The sequence below is a fragment of the Acomys minous genome, assembly GCF_964271855.1.
Source record: "Acomys minous genome assembly, chromosome: 9".
Classification (NCBI taxonomy): Eukaryota; Metazoa; Chordata; class Mammalia; order Rodentia; family Muridae; genus Acomys; species Acomys minous.
In genome coordinates, this window is record NC_140490.1 from 42458093 (window position 1) to 42480197 (window position 22105).

The window sequence follows — 22105 nt, forward strand, 5'->3', positions numbered from 1 at the left end:
TTTACAAAGTTTAATTAAAAGATACAAGATGGAACTGGGCAGTGATGCACAAGCCTGTAATCCCAGAACTGGGGAGGCAGAGGTAGGCAGATCTCTACAGCACTAGGTCAAGGACAGCTGTAGCTGTACAAAGAAATCTTGTCTTGAAAAAAAAAAAAAAAAGAGGTGGCTTAGCACTTATACTGACTGATCTGCCAGAGACCTGGGTTTTTTGTTTTTTTTTTTAGACATGGTTTTTTTTTTTTATTTGTTGGTTGGTTGATTTTTCAAGACAGGATTTCTCTGTGTAGCCTTGGCTGTCCTGGACTTGGTTTGTAGACCAGGCTGTCCTTGAACCCACAGTGATCTGCTTGCCTCTGCTTTCCGAGTGCTGGGATTACAGGCGTGTGCCACCAAACCCGAGACACCTGAGGTTTCATTGTCAGACCCACAGGGGAGCTCACAAGCAGCTGTAACTCCAGTCACAGGGAATTGGATGCCCTCTTCTGGCTTCTGTAGGCACCAGATGCACATGTGGTACATAGACATACACTCAGACAATACAAATATTAAAAATAAGTAAAAGGCACTAGATGGCCGGTGAACACAGTACAGTGGCAGGTAGTGGGCTTTCACATTGGCCATGGTCACGAAATGAGGGCTGTGCTCATCAAAGGGTACATAGCTATTAAACTTACACACACACACACACACACACACACACACACACACACACACACACAACCAGAAATCTGGTACACAAGGCAGAGACAGAGCGCTGCACATTTGTTTGTCATTAGCCTGTCAGTCAGCCCTGTGGCCATCCTTTCAGCATCATCCACCGGAGGACTTCATTTTCCTTCTCTAGGCTCCAGCCAGATAAGCCCTAAACCAATTCATTCACTCATTCGTTCATTCATTCGTTCAGTCAGTCAGTTATAAACAGTCTTACACAGCCTAGGCTGGCTTAGAACTGACATTATAGATGAAAATGGCTTTGAACTTCTGGTCTTGCTGCCTGTACCTCCTGAGTGCTGGGGTTATAGGTGTGCACCACCATGTATGTTTTATGTGGGGCTGGGAATTGAACCCAGGGAGAGATTTGTGCAGGATAGGCAAGCACCTTACCAACTGAGCTACAACTGGCCCAATGTTTTGTTTGTTTATGGTGTGTGTGTGTGTGTGTGTGTGAGTGTGTGTGTATCCACTGAAACCCATGCCACAGTGCACATATGGAGGTCACAGGACAAGTTTAAGGGCTCCATTCTCCTCTTCCACCATTTGAATCCTAGAGTTCGAACTCAGCACTTTTATCCACTAAACTGTCTCACTAGCCTCGTTTTAAAGAAGAGGAATTCCTTGCTAACACTAAAAATCAGGATCTCTCTCTCTCTCTCTTCTCTCTCTCTCTCTCTCTCTCTCTCTCTCTCTCTCTCTCTCTCCCTCTCTCTCTCTCACACACACACACTTTTTTTTTAATGTCAACTTTTAAAAAATTGGGTCTGTGGTCCCCTAGTCTAATATTGTCACAGTCCACAGGTGGGTCACCTCCTGAACCTTCACAAAGTCCCAGCTGCGGATCACTAGGTGTAGCAAGGTCCAGGGCAAGAGGTTCTGGGCACCAGCTGAAGTTGTCTAACTGGGCTCAGACCTGGGTTCAATGCCCAGCACTATGAAGGGGAAACCCCTAGGAATGCCTGGCTCTGAGCAGCCTTGACCTTCCAGCTAGACAGACCCTGAAACTATTCTCAGGATCACATTCTCACGGTGTTCTCAGCTCACACTTCTTTACATTTGCTGGTTAGAGAGCTCTGCAGTTTATGAAAACAAAGGCATCCTCCAATGTTTTCTACCCGCCCAGGTCTCCTGCATCAGATCCCATTCCGAACACTGAAAGGAACCAGCCACTTACAGTTAAGAACGTTTTGAGTTTTGGCTGGGAAGGTAGCTCACCGATGAAGCACTTGCTTGACCTGTGGTCAGGCTAGCTGGGGGGGTGGGGTGGGGTGGGTGGGAGGGGCGGAGGGGAGGAGAAGAGGAGGGGAAGGGGAGGGGGGCGGAGCTGGGGGGACAGTTCGAGCTGTAGCACTTCCAGAAAAAAACAAAAAACCTCCCTTCTCAGGAGACCCTACTTACAGGCTACAATCAGCACACTGGAGCCTTGGGGAAAGTTCTCCGATCCCAGGGTTAGACTTCAATTTTCTTCTGGTTCAATTAACTGCAAGAGCTTACCTAGTAAGTGAACCCTAAAGACTGGACACACCATCACCCTGGTCCTGGAGACCGAACCTCCTCCGCCTTGTTGATCTGTTTCCTGAACACGAGGGGGCGCTAACGAGTTATTTTCTAAGTCGCTATCAGAGACATCTTTCACACTTCCTCTGATTTCTAAGTTAGATGACAATGACGGAAGCACAAATGCGGTGGAGGCGCAGTGTAAACTGCCCCGGGGAATGAAGACAGGCATCAGATTTCAAAATTCAGTCTAAAGAACAGCTTCGTGGGTCAGAGCCTCCGTTCCTCCGCTGTCAGCCTCAGGTGAGTCAGACAAGTACAACTGGCTTTTTGTGAAAAAACGTTACCCCTACCTACTTCGGGATTCTATGACATCAGTAAATTTGAGAAAAGTGGAACCGATTAACCAAAGCAAGATTCGTTTACATCAAAGGTAGTCAGTTCTTCGAAACAAACGTGTAAATGGGCGATGTGTTTCCTGAACTGCTCAGCACCTGAGAAAGGAGGCTTACCATATTGCCTATCTGCGCTGAGGGGGCCTTACTGGGCATTTTACCAGATGGTCTCCATCGTTATTGCCCGGTGAAGGCGTCTGAAAGTGAAACCGGTGAATGGTAATTGAATCAGCACTTAGTGTGCCTCCGAGATTATCTGTGTACTGTGTGCCCCAGGTAGGTAGAAAAAGATCCACTTAGTGAGATGTTCTGGGTCGGGCAGTTGCGCACTCTTTACTTTGGGGTTTGCTTTCTTTAAAAAGCGATGGGGGGTGGGGGTGGATAGAGTGAGGGAGTCATTGGAGCCCAGCTCTCACAGTCGAAGCAGAGCAGGAGACTGCTCAAGGACCTCGCCACCTGCCACATTCCGTATTTGGGCAAGCGCGTGCGTCACTGTCAGGAATATGGCTCCCTTTGCCAAGGCCGGTACTAATCTTACGTGTCTGTAAACGCAAGGAGTGTATGCCACGTTCCTTTACAATAGCCAACCTGGTGACTGATTTAAGAACATGCCGCCAGATGCCCTGTTTCCTATTTCCTTATGTCTTTTGTACAGCTCAGGAATTGGGGGTGGGGTGAGGGGACTGACGTGTTCACTGGGTGCAGAAAGGACCGGAGAGCTACCAGCTCAAGATGCCTCGGAGAGTGCCTTCTATGGCTTGCTCAAGCCCGGGCACCTCAGGCGGTGGGCGTCCCAGCCCGGCGCAAGGCAGCCGGTCGGGAACCCTCAGGTCCTCAGAGACAGCCGCCACCTCTCCACGTGGTCTGGGACGCAGACGGACCGCGTCCAGTTTGGTTTCCTAATCCTGTTACGCAACAACTTCGCAGGGGTCGTCTTCGCCCTAATTGTGCCAGGGGCTGTGTTTCTGTTGCTGTTGTGGCGCAGCTGGGAGAAGAGTGGGACATTTCAATCATAACGCAGCCCGGCTGCCGCGCCCCTTCAGGGGGGCACAGTGGACACAAGAAGACCAAGGTCTCTGCCACGCCCGGATCCCCGCAGCCCTCGCCCGGGGTTCTGTTAGCAACAGGTAGTTCGGCCCGCTGTGGCTCTCCGGGAAACAAATAAACAAACAAAGGTGATGCACAGAGCGGTCGCGGCGACCCGGGGGGCGCGGCTGGCTACGGGCAAGGGGGTCCTGAGCTCCTCCCAGTCATGCCCCGGTTGCTCCGCGGTGCGTCCCGTTGCGCAACTCAGCGCTCGGCGTAGGTCCCCGCGGACAGCGGGTAGCAGCAGCGACAGCGGCCAGAGAAGGACGCGGACTGGTGGTGGCGCCGCGGCAGAGGGGACGGGGCGGGGCGGGGTGGGGCGGGGCGGCAGGGAGCCCGCCCCTGTCAGCGCGGCCAGTGGCGGCGGTCCGGGGGCGGGCGCGGGCGCGGCGATTGGGGCGGCGGCCGCCCGTCACGGCGGGGCTGGCGGGCGGCGACGTAGCGCGGCGCTCGGAACTGACCTACTAACACACATCTCTCGGCGCGGCCACGGCGCCCGCGGACCCGGCGCTCCCGCCCGTCTCCCGCGCCGCGCCCTCGCCACCGCCCGCTGAGGGCCCAGCAGAGCTCAGATCGCACCCCGGCACCGCCAGCCCGGTTCCGACCGTCCTTTCTTTCTCCTCCCGGGCCAAGGAACAGAACCACGGTAAGCGCTCCGCCCACCGGCGGCCCGGGGGGCCCGGCTCCGCTCCGTGCCCGCTTTCGGAGCGCGCGGCCGGCGGGCGTGGGGCGCGGGACGCGTGCGGGCGCGGCGCAGGGCTGGTGGGAGGCGGCGAGTGTGCGCGGGGCATGCATTACATAAACTTTTGCTGCCTTGGCAGGAGGGGCACTCGCCACCTTAAGGTAGCTGCTTTGATTGCAGCGCCCTGGCGCCCGCACGTAGCCCCGGCTGCCGCGCGCTCCCTCCCCCTCCCCGCTATTGCATAATGTCTCTGGATTTCAGGAAAATTGATGTTTCGGTGGAGAAAGAGCGCGCCGGGGAGGCGGAGTGGAAGCCGATCCCCTTTGCAGCCAGACGATGTGCCCGCCTCTCCGGGGTCTCTCAGCGCTGGTCCCTCTCTCCAAGCTGGCCAGGGGGAGGGTTGAGTCACGGGGAACTGTCTTGATTTGCTTAGAAGGAGGGTTGGAAGTGCGATCCGTGACGGCATTCGGAGATGCCTGCGCGGCGTTTGTTTGTGTCAGGCTCTGTGTCTGCACCGACGCTTTCCACCCTGTTTGTCGTCAGCGTGTTTTACGAGCCCTCGGGAAGGTGGAAGGATGTGTCCTTTCTTACATTGCATAATGGACCCGCGGTGAAACGTGGGCACCGGGGACGGGCTGATGTGAGAAAGTGCGCGTGTGTGTGCAATGATTTGGTCATTTTAGCGTAGCGTTGGATTTTAGATCCTTGTTGCTACCTCTGTATCGCCCCAAATAAGCATGTCTTTAAAATGAGTCTACGGAATTCATTATTAAGAAAGGAGAAATCCTAGTGCTGGATACTGATGCGCGCGGGGGAGGGGGCTCCTTAAATGTTCCGAGGTGTTATTTTTAAAACCCGGACGAGCCATTGTGACGTTTGCCTCCCCACTTTCCCAACTGGAATACGTTCCGTTCCATCAGCTTTTTTTCTCACCTTATCGTCATTGGTTTTTATTTTTTTTTCTTAAGACACCACAAGACAGATCATTAATAGATTCCTGGAAATGTTAGGTTATGTAACTGCCGAATTTGCTGGCTGTTGAGCATAGAAAGAGAGCTAATTACGTGATTTTATAATCTTGCCACAAAGAAAGTAGGGCAATCTCAGCGTTTAAGAATGTCATTATCAACAGGGATTTTGTTGGTTCTTTTAAAGGATATTTTAAGCCAGAAAGTGACGACCGACTAAGCTTTGACATAGCTTATGCTCGCCAAATGTGTGTCTTTTGCCCTAAATGAAATGTATGTCTTTCTAAATTTAGCCCTATCACATTTTAACAATCGTGGCCTCGGTGCTATTTCTGGTTTCTCCAGGGCTGTGTGCAAATACAAGCTCAAGGCCATTTGCTGTAGTTTTAACTCCACGCCTTCCAAGACCTCTGATAAGACTGTATTTTTAGGAAGGCATTTCGCGGTGCCCAGTGACTGCTGCTGAACGCGGGGCCCCATTTATCATTTTAAAGGGCACTTTGGAGGAACTGCTGCGTTCAGAGGCCAGCAGGGAATGGCCAAGAGTCATCTTCTTTTCTGGCTTTTGTAAATAACAACAACTAATGAAGTCAGAAATATGTATTTCACATCGTAATTTCCCCCAGATCAGATATGATTTATGGGAAGCATATATAGGTTAGTAGATTGTATTTTTGCCTGTGTAACCTAGTTTTATTCACTGGGGATAGATGAATACGGTAAGTGTCCGGATATTAAATTTCTTCCCAGACTCTTACTTAGTGTAATGATGTGTGACTATACGTATTTAATGGTGTCTGTGAGATAGTTTTCTTAGCGTACCATTTACATAATTGAACTACAGTATTATTTTAAGAGGTGGAGACATTCTAAATATTGACCCCTGGAACATAGTATTACTCCTATTTCAGCCGTTTTCCAAGATGCTGCAGTTGCGATAGCCGCCCCCACCCCCACCCCCCAGCAGCAGACCCCGACCCACTTTTCGAGCTGCGCTGGGAGATCCAGGCCTGCCTGAGAGGCTTTGCTGCGCCACCTTCCATCACTCGTCCTTGTCCCCCTCTCTCCCGCCCCGGGACCCGGCACGCGCCTGGCGGTGGCAGGCGGAGACCTCGGCCCAAGACGCACCCCTTGGGCAGCGGCTGGACGCGCCTTGTGATGGCCTGCGCGCCTCCCCACCCCCTCCCCGCATTCCTTTGTTCTGGCGCGGGGGTCCTCGCGGCGCCGAGGCCCCGCTGCGCCGCCCACCCGGCGGGAGGCGGGCCTGGGGAGCGGCGCGGCTTGGGGGCGCGGCCGTGGAGCGGGGCGGAGGCTCTACGAGCCCCAGAGCGCTACAACGCGCTCGCCCTGAGCCGGGAGGCCTAAGAGGAGAGCCGGAGTGCCTCCTGTAGGCAGGCGGAGGCTGAGATGGGCCGCTGGCGGACACAGCCGGGGACAGACTACTCCGCGGCACTGCTAACTGCGACCCCACAGACACCTTTGTTTCTACTAGAGTCTTGGTTGTATTGCAGAGCCAAGCTCTTCTCCATTCATGGTGTGAAAAAGCAAGACCTCTAAATGGCTACAGGAAAGAGAGAGGGCAGTGTTGATCATGATGGAAAGGAGGGTTCCTGTTTGAAAGTGGCCAGTTGAGCCCACGTTTTTATTATTTCTTCTTGTATCTAAAGTATATATTGCTAAAGGCCCGAGATTATAAATATGGTCAGGAGATGCTAATTCAAAATCACTCACATAGATGTAGCCGTTCTTCCGTAAAAGTACCTCTCTGCACTTTGATCCCAGCTGCAGGTTTCTCTGAGTGAGCTTCTGATGTCACAGCTCACCATCCAGGTGTCTGCAGGGTGAGCAGCTCAGGCTACTCCCTGTGCCTGGAATTTGGCGTCAAGGGGTGCTACTGGACACCCTAAGAGTCCTCTTTCTGTGAGAGACAGACAGCTGTGGGAGGTGCCAAGAGGACAGCGCAGGTGCTGCCCCTGCCTCTATCACCAGTCTGTGAGACCTTTACTGGCCTCCAGAGAAAACTCAACGGGGAAGCCTTTGGAGCAGAACAGTTAGAAGGTGCTCAGTAAATGTCTCCAGCGTGCCTGTGCGTGGGCTCGCTCTCCTTTACGAGCCGAATCTCACCGGAAGGTTGAGGATCAGTTGGTATTGGACCAGTGAAGCTTTATCTTCTCTTTTTGCTCCTGAATATCCTTGCCTTGTAGTTTTGATGTCTATACCAAGGGAATTCTTAGCAGCATCAAAGCGCTTCAAGGTCCCAAGTTACTGGGGTAATGTCTTAGGAAGTGTCTGGAGCAAGAGATGGTAACACACATGCCGCAACAGGAGTGACGCCTTGTCCAGATCTCTGGAAGGTATTGTGACCTGAGTTCCCTGGCCTGACTGCTTCTAAACCTCGGGTCTGAGCTCATCAGTGGCTGTTCTCAGCTCCACTTAAACATGTAAACCATCTTAAAATGGGTGTGGAGCTGTGTGGATGACAACTAAAGCTAGGGCCCCATTCGACTGATGGCTCTCGATCTAGTCCAAGGCACCTACCTGGGTCTGAGGTAGCCATCACAGTCCCAAATAGTGCCTTGGAGGAAAGGCTGGGACCTGGAGTCATCAGTGCCTTGATTCAGAAATAAGAAGGGCAGGAACTTAACAAAGCAGATGGACGACACCCCACCAAGCACCCCCACTTTTCAAAAGAAGGCACTCAGAGAAGTTGGTTAGCAGTCCGTTCCAGGGCTCTAAAAGATGGGAGCTCTGCTAGCCTTGCACCCCCGCCCCCGCCCCCACCATTCTGCCCGTGCCTTCAAATGAGAGTGAACACACGCTCACTGTACTTCATGAAACAGTTTCCTTTTCTGCGCTGAGGGCTTATCTCGGCAATTATAACATCACCATGATGCAACAGCCTGCAAATTAAAGCCCTTTGTGAAAGAAAGGCTGTGCACAGGTTGAGCAAGGGCCCCTGACTCACTCCCGCCAAGTGGAGTTTTCTAGCTGACCTAGCTGTGGTCATCAGCGGGTTCCGAGATGTAGGTCTGATTGAAGCGTAGGATGGAAAGGCGCGGTCAGAGTACTCAGCGTTATTTTTTACCCAACTCAGAAATCACACATGCCTCATTATTTCCATTGTAACCCAGATGGCAGTGATGCTGTTAAAAGTTGTTTATTTTTAATTTGTATTGAGGAATGAGAGCACGCTTGGGATTCAAGTCAAACATAACAAACAATGTAATTGAGGTTTCCTATAATGCTCATTTCTTGTTTTTGTCAGGTAGGCCTGCATTTCACGGGGTTAGCACATTGTTTGATATCCTGTTATTTTTCTCAATTTTATTTGAGTTGATTTTTATCCAGATTGGACTCACAAGTGAATGTCGAAAGACCCTGACCTTCGATCACAGACAATTACATAAGAGGTTTTTTTTTTTTTTCAGTTTCAAAATGAGTTTTTATTGCCACCACCCCCGCTTACCTCTCACATTTCTTTGCAGCTAATTTTCCTGTAGTTAGAAGGGAGGGGGAATTTGTTTCTCATATGGCTTTAATTAGAATTTGAGCTTGTTTTTTAAGTCTAGCTGGGATTTGCTGGATGCCATTCATGAATAGCCCTGGCTTGGGGGACCTGGTTTCACTGGAGTTTGGGTGTTTATAAGCCTTTCAATTGTCAGAACACAGTGTCTTTTATTAACTTTCTAGGGATCTTAAATGTAATTAAGTAAGTAGCCTTCAAATAAACCTTCCACTCTATTCATAAGGCACAAGGCACAGTAAATGGCACTTACGGTCAGGTGCTGATTGTAAAAGTGAACAAGGACATAAGAAACAGGCTAGGGAGATGGGAAACATTCAGGAACTTTCTGCCATGCCCAGTCCCCAGCACAGATCCTTTTTTTTTTTTTTGGTAACTGATGTTGTTTTGTTTTGGTCTGTGTTGCTGTTATGCTGTAAACTAGTCAAGGGTGTGATATTTGTGTCCCTAAGATACAGAGGAGAATAGGATGTAGCTCAGTTGGCGGTGTTTGTCTGATAGTCCCAGTGCCCTAGGTCCTGTCTCTAACACCTACAAACCAATGTCAGAGTGTACACCTACAGTCCCAGCACATAAGAGATGGAGGCAGGAGGTTCAGAAGCTCATGGGCATAGTGAAGTAAAAAAGGAAGATTCCAGGAGTTACTAAATTGATCAATTATCTTTTTTAAAAAATGTCACAAATAAGGGCTGGAGGGGTGGCCCAGTGGTTAAGAGCCCTTGATGTTCTCCCAAAGGACCTGAGTTTAGTTCTGAGGCATCAGGCAGTTCACAAATGACTGTTAAGTCCAGCTTAAGCAGATCCGACACCCTCTTCTGCCCTCCACAGGCACGGACACAGTGTGACAGACACACAGTCACACGCATAAATAAAAACAATAAATCCTTTTTTAAAAAAAACAACAACTGGTTTTTTACAGGCAGTAATGGTTTCATTTGGAAGCTTCTCTACTTGATTTTTAACAATATATTTCTAGCTGGGTGGTGGTGGTGCACACGTTTAATCCCAGCAGTCAGGAGGCAGGGGCAGGTGGATCTCTGAATTTGAGGACAGCCACGGCTATGCAGAGAGAAACCCTGTCTTGAAAAACAAAACAAGGGCTGGAGAGATGGCTCAGAGGTTAAGAGCACTGGCTGTTCTTCCAAAGGTCCTGAGTTCAATTCCCAGCAACCACATGGTGGCTCACAACCATCTTTAATGAGATCTGGTGTCCTCTTCTGGCATGCAGGCACACATGGGGGCAGAATAATGTATAAATAATAAATAAATGAAATCTTTAAAAAAGAAAAAGAAAAAAAAGAAAAACAAAACAAAAAAATGCATTTCTATATATACAAACATACACATTCTCCCTCTCTCTCTCTCTCTCTCTCTCTCTCTCTCTCTCTCTATCTTTCTACCTATCTCTCCCCCCACCCCACTGTTCTCACTCCATGGGCCTCACTTTCTTCATCTGTGAAGCCGTTTTAATGGGTGCCCCTGTGTGTCCTGCTTGCTTCCATCCCCAGGTTCTTCCTACATTATGTTACACTTGCTCCTTGTGGGGACCGGCCGTTACCCCTTGGTCAACAAGGTGCACAGGTGCGCTAATAAAACTCAGGCTTGCCATCCACTTTATTAAGTTTAAATCTAATTTTCAAGTAATCCCTTGCTGAGCTTGGAATATTTTCCTTTCTTGTAAGCTGGATCAGGTTTTGACACATTTATTTACAGATGCATCCAAACAGAAAAAGTGGGTCAGTTTGTTGCCGGGATAGGGCTGGTCTGGCGGTGAGAGATGGCTCACGTGTATGTGCCCCACGTGTGTGCCAAGCGCGTGTTTCTTCTGACCCTGGGTGTACTTTGGCCTGCTAAGTGGCTGCAGGCCCTAAGCTGAGCACTCAGGAACTAGAGGGTTTGGTTCACGATGTAAAAATGTCAGTGAATTAAAGAGCTCGCCGCACAAACCTGGTGACCTGAATTCAGTTTCCTGATCCCACTGTGGAAGGAGAGAACCCACTTCTGAATGTTGACCTCTGGCCCCCACATATGCCTACATGATGATAATAAATAAGTAAAAATAAAAAGGTGAGCTGATGTCTGAAGAGTTGATGAAGTGGTCAGTTAACTTCTCCAAGTTTTCACAGGTGAGAGAGGTGGCAGTGGGTTAAGAGCACTTGCTGGTCTTGCAGAGGGGACACAAGTTCAGTTCCTAACATCCACATTAGGCGGCTCACAACCAGCCCTGTAGAAGATTTTGATATCTAAGCAAGGAAGATGTCCTGTACTCAGTGCAGAGTGTTTATTCCTTCTGTCTCTGTGGAGTCTGGACTGCTACAAACTCACCTCAGAGAGGTCAGAGGTCAGAGCTATGTGTGTGTGTCTGTCAAAACCATGGGGAAACCCCTACGGGATCAACTCTGTCTAGAATTTATGTTGTCTGTTGGATTCCTTTTGCAGACTTTCCTTAGGTCAAGTCTTATTTTAATTGCAGAGAGTATTTAGAGTCATCTTGACTTAAATAAACTCAAGGGTCTGGACTTATGAAATAGTGCCTCTGCCTGCAGCAGGTTGTAAAAGAGCATGCGGTGGCTGTGATGGTGTCTTCACGGTAGGCGTGGGAAAGTACGTCGGCTGGCATGACGCGATGCCTGCTCTTAAGTTTCTCTTTTTTATTTGTGTCTTTAAGCAGTCACATCAGCTGATGCGTGTAATGGCGTTAATGGTGCCGAGAGAGGTAACATCATACAATCGGCACTTCGTGTCAGTTACTTACCAAAAAAGAAACAGAATGACTAACGTAGCCCAGCGTTCTGTGTTGACTTCAAACAGTGACACACAGGTGAAGTCATGGTTAGATTAGTCATAAACAGAGAGCCTGGGTTCCCAAGCAGTCATCGTGAATGCTGATGGTTTCAGAAGGTGGCCTCAGCTGTGCTGAGGAGATGGCTCAGTGGCTGAAGTGCCTGGCTTGAGGTTGAATCCGCAGAACCCATGGGGCAGTAGAGCATGTTTGAAATCCCAGTGCAGGGGAGACAGCAGAGACCCGCAGATCCTGGGAGCTTGGTAGGCAACCATCTGTAGAAACAGGAATCGGCAGGTCCACTGAGGGACTTTGCAAAAAATAAATAAATAAATAAAAATGCTGATAATAATAATGGGGGTTGAAGCAATTGTCACGCATCAGGATAAGCAGCACCTTGGAGGGGGCAGTAGGGGACGATGTGTGCGGTTTGTGTACATGTTTGCTTTCTGGAGTCAGAGTCTGACCCAAAGGCACCATGAAGGAGACACTTACCTAGCTCTCCCCTGGGCTTCATTCTTAGCACACAGGTGTGTGTGTGTGTGTGTGTGTGTGTGTGTGTGTGTGTGTGTGTGCATGCACATGTACATGCATGCACATACACAAATGTGAGACTCAATTCATATTATAAATATTTTACTCATGGGTGTGAAAAACAGTTGATGATTCTGTTTTTCAGTTCTTACATGCTTTATTTGAAACTAATTAGCAAGATTGAAAGAAGGTCTCTCTGTAATTATATTCTCTAGTTTTGAAGTAGTCTTAACTTGCAAGAGGGCTCTCTTTAAGAAAAAAGAAAAGAAAAGAAAAATCTCCTTGGATAGTTACTGTTTTAGTCCAAAATATATAACTGAAGTCTGTTAGGCTGATATTTTAGGACTCCCAAAGAGCACTGTAGCTGTCAATCCTGAGAGTCTGGCCCTTCAGCCTGAAGGGCGCTACATTTTGAAGTGTATAAGTACAGTTACTTCATATAGGTGCAGCAGCTTGATGGTGAGGTCAGAGGGGTCCCCAGGGGAGACTGAGGATCACCAGGCCCTCAGGGAAGATACAGCAGTTTAACCCATGCTAAGGAGTTTACTTAGCCAAGTTCTTGCAGAGAGATGTACATGTTTTCTTGGCAAAGCCTTGTCACCTATCGTCCTTCTGGAGCAGGGCAGTGCACACCCTGGTCTGGTCACCACTGCAAGGCTGTCTGTCCTTCCCTCCCTATAATGGACCACCCCCGTACTGCACTTGGCCTTTTACCTCTGCTAAGCACAGCTTTCCTCTACCCGACCCAGAGCAGAGGGAGGGTAGGAGGAAGGGATGAAGGGATGGGTGTAAGCATAGGACTGGAGGGAGGGGCTAGATGGAGGGAAGGAGGAATGAGGATAAAGGGATGATTGAGTGAGTGACAGCTTGAGTGACTAAGTGAATAACTAACTGATTTCCTCACTCTCCTGGACCACACAGTCCATTGCTAAGAGGTTCTTTGGCCCCAAAGTGGAAGAATTTGTATGTTTACGTCTTCTTCCAGCTTGTTCACTCTAAAGATCTAAGCCTTATTGTGACCAGTTCTCCCTGACTGCTCAGCACTGTTCCCCCTTCGAGCCGCTAGCATATATCTGCCCAGGGGACTCATGGTGTTCTCCTCTGTTGCAGATAACCCATGAGGGGCACCCGACAGCAGAAGAGAGATTGATGGATGGCAAGCTGGAGTTATTAAAACCTGAAAGAACACTGGGAAAGTGATTTGTTCTCCTCCGCTGGGTCTACAGACGGTAAGGTCCTTTCTGATGCAGCTGAGAAAAATGCAGACCGTCAAAAAGGAGCCCGCACCCCTGGATCCTACCAGCAGCTCGGACAAGATGATAGTGCTGAACTCCGCCTTGGCCGAGGTGGCGGAGGACCTAACCTCAGGCGAAGATTTGCTCCTGACCGAAGGGAGTGTGGGGAAAAACAAATCCTCAGCCTGTCGGAGGAAACGGGAATTCATTCCCGATGAGAAGAAAGATGCCATGTATTGGGAGAAAAGGAGGAAAAACAACGAAGCCGCCAAAAGGTCTCGCGAGAAGCGCCGCCTCAACGACCTGGTTCTGGAGAACAAGCTGATCGCACTGGGAGAAGAAAATGCCACTTTAAAAGCCGAGCTGCTCTCTCTGAAATTAAAGTTTGGTTTAATTAGCTCCACGGCGTATGCCCAAGAAATCCAGAAACTCAGTAATTCCACGGCTGTGTACTTTCAGGACTACCAGACATCCAAGGCAGCCGTGAGCTCCTTTGTGGATGAGCATGAGCCTACGATAGTCACTGCGAGCTGCATCTCGGTCATCAAGCACTCTCCCCAGAGCTCCCTCTCCGATGTGTCTGAGGTGTCCTCCGTGGAACACACACAGGAAAGCCCTGCCCAGGGAGGCTGCCGGAGCCCTGAGAACAAGTTCCCGGTGATCAAACAGGAGCCGGTGGAATTGGAGAGCTTCGCCAGGGAGTCCAGGGAGGAGCGGGGTGCCTTTTCCACCTCCATCTACCAGAGCTACATGGGAAGCTCTTTTTCCACCTACTCCCACTCCCCGCCCCTCCTGCAGGTCCATGGCTCCACCAGCAACTCCCCGAGAACCTCAGAGGCCGATGAGGGTGTCGTGGGCAAGTCTTCTGATGGCGAAGATGAGCAGCAGGTGCCCAAGGGTCCCATCCATTCTCCAGTGGAGCTGCAGCGGGTGCACACCACGGTGGTGAAGGTTCCAGAAGTGAACCCTTCTGCCTTGCCACACAAACTCCGAATTAAAGCCAAGGCCATGCAGGTCAAAGTGGAGGCTTTGGACAGCGAGTTCGAAGGCATGCAGAAACTGTCCTCACCTGCAGATGTGATGGCCAAAAGCCATTTTGACCTAGAGAAGCACGGCGCCTCGGGTATCGTCCATTCCTCCCTCACTCCTTTCTCAGTGCAGGTGACGAACATTCAAGATTGGTCCCTCAAACCGGAACACTGGCACCACAAAGAACTGACCGGCAAAACTCAGAGTAGCTTCAAAACAGGAGTGGTAGAAGTCAAAGACAGTGGCTATAAGGTTTCTGAGGCTGAGAATTTGTATTTGAAGCAGGGCATGGCAAACTTATCTGCAGAGGTGGTCTCACTCAAAAGATTCATTGCCACACAACCTATCTCAACCTCGGACTCCAGGTAAACGACTACTGACCGAGCTGTGCGTGGAGGAGGAAGATGTTGGGTACCGTGCCGAATTTCCACTGGACCTCTGATGTCATTTCACTGTAGTGTGCACACACGGTGTCTGTCTGGTGTCCCTGTGTGCACACGCTGAAGACTTGATGCCCTCACTCTGCCTGGTGTATAGTCAGATAGCGCGCCCCCCCCCCCCACAGAGGCTGTACATACCGAACGTTATTTTTGCTCTATTATAAAGTGTGTATGTTGCCAGTTTCAATAAAGGATTGGTGACAAACACAGCAGGGGCTCCATCCCACTTGATTTGATGGGAAAAGGAAAGGGCTGAGGCTGGGGAGACGGATGTCTCAGTTGCGTGTGAGGTGCTTCCCACAAATCAAAGGGACCATGGCGCACAGATAAAAGGCCAGGTGCGGCAACACACATACCTGTAGCCCCAGAGAAGGAAGACCAGTGGGGGACATGGTGCACAGGCAGATCTCTAGGGCTCACTGGCCAGAGAGCTAGCACCAAGTTCAGTGAGAAGCCCTGAATCACAAAATAAGGTGGAAAGTGATTGAGGAAGGTGCTGGACATCGACTTTTGACCCGACACACATTCACATAACATGCACAAATTAATATGATGTTTGCTTCACCAGAAATGAGGGAAAAACTGGTTTTTTGTTTGTTTTGTTTGTTTGTTTCTAAGCAATTGTGTGTTTAGAAACTTTCTAATGAAAGGGATGGCAAGGGCCTGGGACTAGAGCTCAGCTGTGGAGCCCGGGGAAGCAAAAAGAGGGTGGAGACGGTGAGTGCTCCTGTACTGGGGACTGGCTTGCTTAGTTGTTCCCCCACTAGGTAGCTTTCTTTAGGACTGAGTTTTCTCTAGGTTACTAGGTGGAAGGCTCCAAACGGTTTGGTACTGGCCTCTCTTTAGTCACCTCCCTTTTAAGTGTGACACATGGTGCAGCGGCTGAGTCACTGACCCACTTTGCCTGGATGAAAGACCATTTTTTAAAAGTGGATAAAAACAGGATGGAGGAAGTGTGTTTTTGTGTTTTTTTTTCTTAACGTTACTCTAAAGCGTAACAGTTATAGAGCGTGACCATGCAGGGAGATAAGCTAAATGCCATTTAAATGTCATCAGAGGAGTTTCTGAGAAGTCATCAGTTACCACATGCCAACAACTGTATAAATCAGGTATATTTAATAACTTGTTACAAGACTCGGTTGTGAGCTTGAAGTATATAGTTCAGGGGCAGAGTATTCACCTAGCACACGTGGGACCCTCAGCTCTATCCGCATCACCTCAGAGAGGGAAAGGACCTATGAATGAGACCTATTGCTAATGTGTCCCTAACTTTAGACATTAGGGATTCTGACACACGGGCATAGAAAGCTTGATCCCAGCCAACTGGGGAAAAGACCATGCCTGGCTATTCATCCAGAATTCTCCACTGGCCCAAGAAGCAAGTGCCATGAGAGTCCCATGTGCTGTGCGGGTGGGCGGTGTCCTGTGTCTCTCTCAGGTGGAGTGGGTGGGTAGTGGACATTGTTCCCAGTAGGTCACGCCTTACTCAAGCTCTGTCTCCATACTGATCTTTCTGTCCTGGATACGGGAACCATTGCTCTGTGCCTCCTTACCTGTGCCACATGGTTAGCCCCAGCGCTGGAGGCAGGGCAGCCCTGGCAGTGTGCTGTGTGCCAGTCTTTCTGACTGTACATCCAGTACAGCCCTGTGCTTGTTCTCTGTTTTCATATTGTACACTGGGATACTTTGTGTTTGAGGGACCTCCTATCTCACACGTGTACACACATGAACACTGGCCACCTAGTTTATTTTTGTAGCTATGGCCTCCACTTCAGGTTTTTCCAGCTAGAGAAATGCATGTCTTGGTAAGGCCCTCTACCTTTCTCAGTCTTATTACAGGCTGGGCTGGGGACTGAGACAGTCACCTGCAAGTGCTGGAAAGCAAAGAAGCCGGCTAACAGCCAGAACAGAGTCAGAATACTTCAATAGCTCAGGACGGACAGCATGGATCCCAACACAAGCTGTTATACAGTAGAGCTAGGATGTGGAGTTTTTCTGCCTGGGAAGAAGTTTCCAGGGCTGGACTTGTAGCCTGGCACTAAACTCAAATGTGCAAGGCCTTGGATTCAATCCTCACCACTACAAAACAAATAAGAAAAAAAAATGCAAATAATTACAATGAGGGGAGGAGAGTTCCTTCAGGCTTGCTGTGAGTCAGAGCCCTGTGGAATCAGAGGTCGTGTCTATGCTGACATGTCCAGACAGTTGTCCCTGTCTCTACAGTGCAGTAGAAGACAACCTATGGCCGTACTACACTGGACACGCCCCATCTCATCTGATCCTGGAAGCTAAGCAAGGAACATTCTCTAGGGACTAGAGAGAAGGCTCGACAGTTAAACGCACTTGTTTAACTGCACTTCTAGAAGACTTGAGTTTGGTTCTCAACACCTACACTGGGCTGCTCACAACCACTTGTAACTCCAATTCCAAGAGATCCAATGAACATCCTCTGCTAGTGAGCTCAGACACCTGCATGCACCTGGCACACATGCACACAAATAAAATATAAATAAATATTAAAATATGATTGCCGGCAAGGTGTGGGTAGGAAGCATTACAGTCATACAGAGAGTGAGAAAACATATTAAGAAAAGTATTAGTTGTTCAGAAAAGGGAGTTGGCACTCTGAGGGCCAAAAGGCATCATGAACTAGACCAAGTGCCAAAAAAGAAAAGTCTTGTTCTGAAGAATTGTTTTTTTTTTTTTTCTCCAGAACCATGAAGACCTCATGCCAATCTTGGGCCTACAGGTGTGGCCTCCACGCCCAGCTTGCCTCCCAGATTCCTTGTCAGATATAAGTAGTCACTGGTGATGCCTCCCTGCCTTGTTATTTTCTCTGACTCTTTTTATCTCTCCTCTTAGTGCGGTGTTGCCTTAGCATTCCAAGGCTCTCTGTTATCTTTGAGATGATGACTACAATGTTCTGCTTTAGAAATAAATTGACAGCTGGGCATGGTGGCACATGTGTTCAATCCCAGCGCTCAGAAGGCAGAGGCAGGTGGGTCTCTGTGAGTTGTTCAAGGCCAGCCTGGGCTACAAAGCGAGTCCAGAACAACCAGGGCTGTTACATAGAGAAAAACCCTCTCTCAAAGAACCTGAAAGAAAGAAAAGAAAAGAAAGAAAATGAGCCTCACCAACATGTGAAGAACCAAAGAAATAGTACAGTAAACAAACATGTCTGCTACATGCTGCTAACAGGAATCCCTGCTGCCTCTCTTCTTGCCCAGGGTCCCCCCAGAATGATGGGAAATGGGTTGGGGAGGTAGCTTAGTTGGTAAAGGGCTGCTATGCAAGCATGAAGACCTGATTTCAATCCCTGGAGTCAACACGGAGAAAAGCCAGATGTGAGGCCTTTAATCCTAGCACTTGGGAGGCAGAGACAAATGAATCTCTGGGAGTACCGTGACAGCTAAGACTATATAGAAAGACTGGAGACAGAGACTGAGAGAGAGAAAAGGGGGGGGGGCAGGGGAGGGAGAGGCAGGCGCAGATTTCGGTGGTGCAAACTGGTAATCTCAGGGCTAGCAAGGAGAAGGCAGGAGGATCTCTGGGGCTTAATAGCTGGCCAGCCTGGCCTAATAGGTGATTTCCAGCTTTAGTGAGAAATCCCATCTCAAAAAATAAGGCAGGTAGCCGGATGGTGGTGGTACACGCCTTTAATCCCAGCACTCAGGAGGCAGAGGCAGGCGGATCGCTGTGAGTTCGAGGCCAGCCTGGTCTACAAAGCAAGCCCAGGACAGCCATGGCTACACAGAGAAACCCTACCTCGAACCACCTCCTCCCCCCCCCCCCCCCAGAATAAGGCAGATGGTACCTATGGCACATCTGGCATTGTCCCTTGGCCAGCACACACATGTACACAAACACACAAAATAGAGACTTGCAGCCATGGCTATCAAAAGATAAGGAATACACACCTCAGAACACCAAAAAGTCTCAGTAATATCCAAAGAGTAGCTCTCAGGTTGGCCTACAGAATGAAAGGAAGCCATAGCCAGACATGCCTAAAGTGGCTCCCCAAGGGCCCAGCCCCAACACCCAGACATGAGGAGGGGGATGGCCAACTGTTCCTCCCTGGAGTGCAGACAGGTCCTCCACATGGCCTCCTCACGGTGTGGGTATCCTGTCTCCGTCAGTAGCTCACTGTGTGGGATTTGACTGGTTAGAGTTCCTCCTACCACATGCCTTCATCAAACGGAGATGTTGCCTTTTACAATCACACTCAAGATTCCTGAGGATACCTGAAACTATAGGTAGCAACTGATTCTACATAGACTGGGCCTTTCCTACCCATGCCTGTAGTAAAGTTTTAATTTATAAGTTACACAGTGAGAGAGCAACAAATGGAGAGAAATAGAATAGTAGTAGTGTAATAAAAGTTTAATTAATGATTTAATTTATTTTTAGTCATGTGTCTGTGTGTGCTCCCGTGTGGGGGTATGTGCACATGGGTGCAGGTATCTGAAAGTGTCAGCTCCCTCAAAGCTGGAGTTACAGGCAGCTGAGGGTTCTAGAAACCAAACGCAAAACCTCTGCAGGAGCAGTGTGTGTTCACCACTGAGCCATCTCCAGCCCCTAAAGATTACTTTCTAAATGAATTGTTTAGGAATACAAGCAGGAATCAAAGCTCATCCTCAGCTTTTTAGCAAATTCCAAGCCATATGCGATCTCTAAACATGCTGTGCCCCATGCCTGTTTTCCCAGCACTTGTGGAGGCGGGGACAGGTAGATCGCTGTGAGTTCGAAGCCATCCTGTTCTACAAATTGAGTCCAGGACAGTCAGGGCTACACAGGGAAAACCTGGTTAGGAAGAGAGAGAGGCAGGGGCAGGGAGGGGGAGAGAGCCCTAAAAAAACAAACAAAAAGTGAATTTCTAGGATTACCTATTGACAACCGGTACCACAAGCAACTGAGTCTGCGCAGAAAGGGTGGCCACTGTGCCGATATTCTTGGAGGGTGTCTTGCAGAAGCTTCCCCAGCAGTCAGCAGTGTTGTGTCCAGGATCCAAGCCCTATGCCAGGACAAAGAGGATCAGCAGGAGCCAACGTGGGGCACTTCAGAGGGGCAAAAGTCTACAGAGGAAGGGAGAGGAAGGGGCTTTTTCTTGAGCAGTAGTAAGGTGGCCTTTAAAGTTAAGTGCTGTGATAGATACACACCTATAATCCTAGCACTTGAGAGGCAGAGGCAGGAGGATTGCAAATTCAAGGCCTGAGGGAGCTCTATAACAAGAACCTGTCTGAATTAAGAACAGCAGGAAGCTGTGGTTGAGATGTCTAGTTTTCTATTGTATAACAGTTGTATAGTGGGTTTATTTATTAGCTTCAAAGAAGGAAATAGCTTAAAATAAAAACAACTCACCTGTGTGGCTTCCAGTAGCTGCCTACACACACTGCCTTCCGAACAATGGAGCCTTCAGCCATTGATACCTCTCTGCCACACAGGCATTTTGTTGGTTAAAAAAAAAAAATTGTTTACTGTCCTGTTAGAGGTTAGGAATGTGGCTTGTGTGATAGGGTGCTTGCCTGGTATGCTGACGCCAGGCTTCCATCTCCAGCAGTGTATAAAGCTGGCATGGGTGTTCTCACCTGCAAGCTCATTGCACAGGAGGTCATTCTTGGCCACACTGGGGGTGTAAGGTCAGACTGCGAGACTCCTGTCTCAAAACACATACACAGACATACACACACACACACAAACTGTTAGACTTAAAAACAAAAAAACAAAAAACAAACCTGGTAGCTATTAAAGTCAATTTTGAAAACTAGAAAACCTTTACAGATGGAAGTTGCTGGCAGTCCCAGCTGCCAGGGAGAGGCAGGAATCAATGAAGTTATTTAGTCACCAATGATCTGGGCTGTATCCCGTCAGCCCTTTGAGCCAGAAATTTTCAACTGAGGAATATTTGCCACTGATGGGAGGCCGTTAGAGTCCCAGAATGCCAGTAAGAATAGGGGAATTCCAGATTATGAACCATGGTCTTGGGGAGGAGGGAACCAAAGTAGGATGTCATAAGGAAAACATTTGCAATACAGCTGGCCTTACCTTTTGTCCGTGCCCTACAGAGCGAGCTAGTGTGGATTCTAGGGGACAGAAGGAAAGCCTGAATTCAGGAAGTGATGAAGATGGATGAGAAAGCACAGGAGATTGTGGGAGGGGACAGAGCAGCCTCTGAGAGACCCCTAGGGCTGCTGATGGGGAGCAGAACTCACCTCCACTCAGCCAAGTGTCCCCAACACATCCAATTCTACTTTAACCAGCCATAAAGGAAAAGGTGACTTTGGGGGACAGTGCTTGAAGAAAGCCCAAGATTCTGGAGTAAGGTCCTTTTGAAAGATGGCAGCATGGTGTGGGATCAGGCAGGATGGCCCAGTGAGTAAGGGCACCGGCTGCCAAGCCTCATAGCAGGAACTCCACCCCCAGGAGCTACCCAGTGGAAGGAGAGAACCCATTCCTGTGAGCTGTCCTCTGACCTGCGCCACAGCACATGGATGCACACATACACACACAGTGCAAACAATTACATGTAATTAAAATGTAAAGATAAAAGAAAGGAAGGAAGGAAGAAGACATAGAAGAAAACAGAAGACTGGAAAGGAGGAAAGAAAGCTGTTGACAATAGCATGGAACGATGGAAACAGAAAAGAAAGACATCTCAGGATTGTAACCTGGAAGGGAACAGACGACCTTTCATTCTACAGCTTTGTCAGGTTTCCAAGGACAGGAAACTTGGGGACAAGAACAGGAGTGCCAGTGATAGAAAACTGGTAAACTGCCTTGTAGCAGGAAGAGGAAGGGAGGTGAGAGGGAGGGAGGGAGGGGGGAGGGAGGGAGGGAGGGGGGAGGGAGGGAGGGAGGGGGGAGGGAGGGAGGGAGGGAGGAGCAGGGCATGTGCTTTACAGATGTCAAGGAGGGCAAAGCTTGAGGACCGATGGTCTAAAGAGACAGTCAGGCCACTGCAGACCTAAGTGAGTGGAGAGCTTCAGGACCCTACAACTGTGTGACTTGAAACTGTTGCCATCCATGAAAATAGTTGGTCACTTCCTCCTCAGTTTTGTTTGTTTGTTTGTTTGTTTTTTTAGTAAATCCTAGATCAGATGCTTCCTGGGCATATTTTTTGCACCTTTGCTGACTGGGTCAGCACTCTGCAAGTGAGGCAGCTCCCTTAGTGCAGGATTCCAAGGCCATGGCTGTGAGGTCTGGCATCACTGAGCAAGTGT

At 49.3% G+C, this 22105-nt stretch overlaps 1 protein-coding gene and 1 long non-coding RNA gene across 4 annotated transcripts; one reads left to right on the forward strand and one right to left on the reverse strand.

The window, feature by feature from the left end:
* The first annotated feature begins 2377 nt into the window (after positions 1–2377).
* Positions 2378–15097, forward strand: NFIL3 (nuclear factor, interleukin 3 regulated). Of its 3 annotated transcripts, none has more exons than XM_084793965.1 (2): positions 2378–2517; positions 13295–15097. In XM_084793965.1, the coding sequence occupies exon 2, from the start codon at positions 13429–13431 to the stop codon at positions 14815–14817; it is 1389 nt and encodes a 462-aa protein (XP_084650091.1). In that variant the 5' UTR covers positions 2378–2517; positions 13295–13428; the 3' UTR covers positions 14818–15097. The 3 variants fall into 3 exon arrangements, with proteins under 3 accessions (XP_084650091.1, XP_084650092.1, XP_084650090.1); XM_084793966.1 differs by lacking the exon at positions 2378–2517 and adding an exon at positions 3578–3736; XM_084793964.1 differs by lacking the exon at positions 2378–2517 and adding an exon at positions 4117–4341.
* Positions 4348–21624, reverse strand: LOC311604278. Its single transcript, XR_014781424.1, has 3 exons — positions 20247–21624; positions 19772–19899; positions 4348–11960 (listed from the first exon to the last, which is right to left on the reverse strand). It is a non-coding gene; the product is annotated as an uncharacterized lncRNA (long non-coding RNA).
* Between the last annotated feature and the right edge of the window lie 481 nt (positions 21625–22105).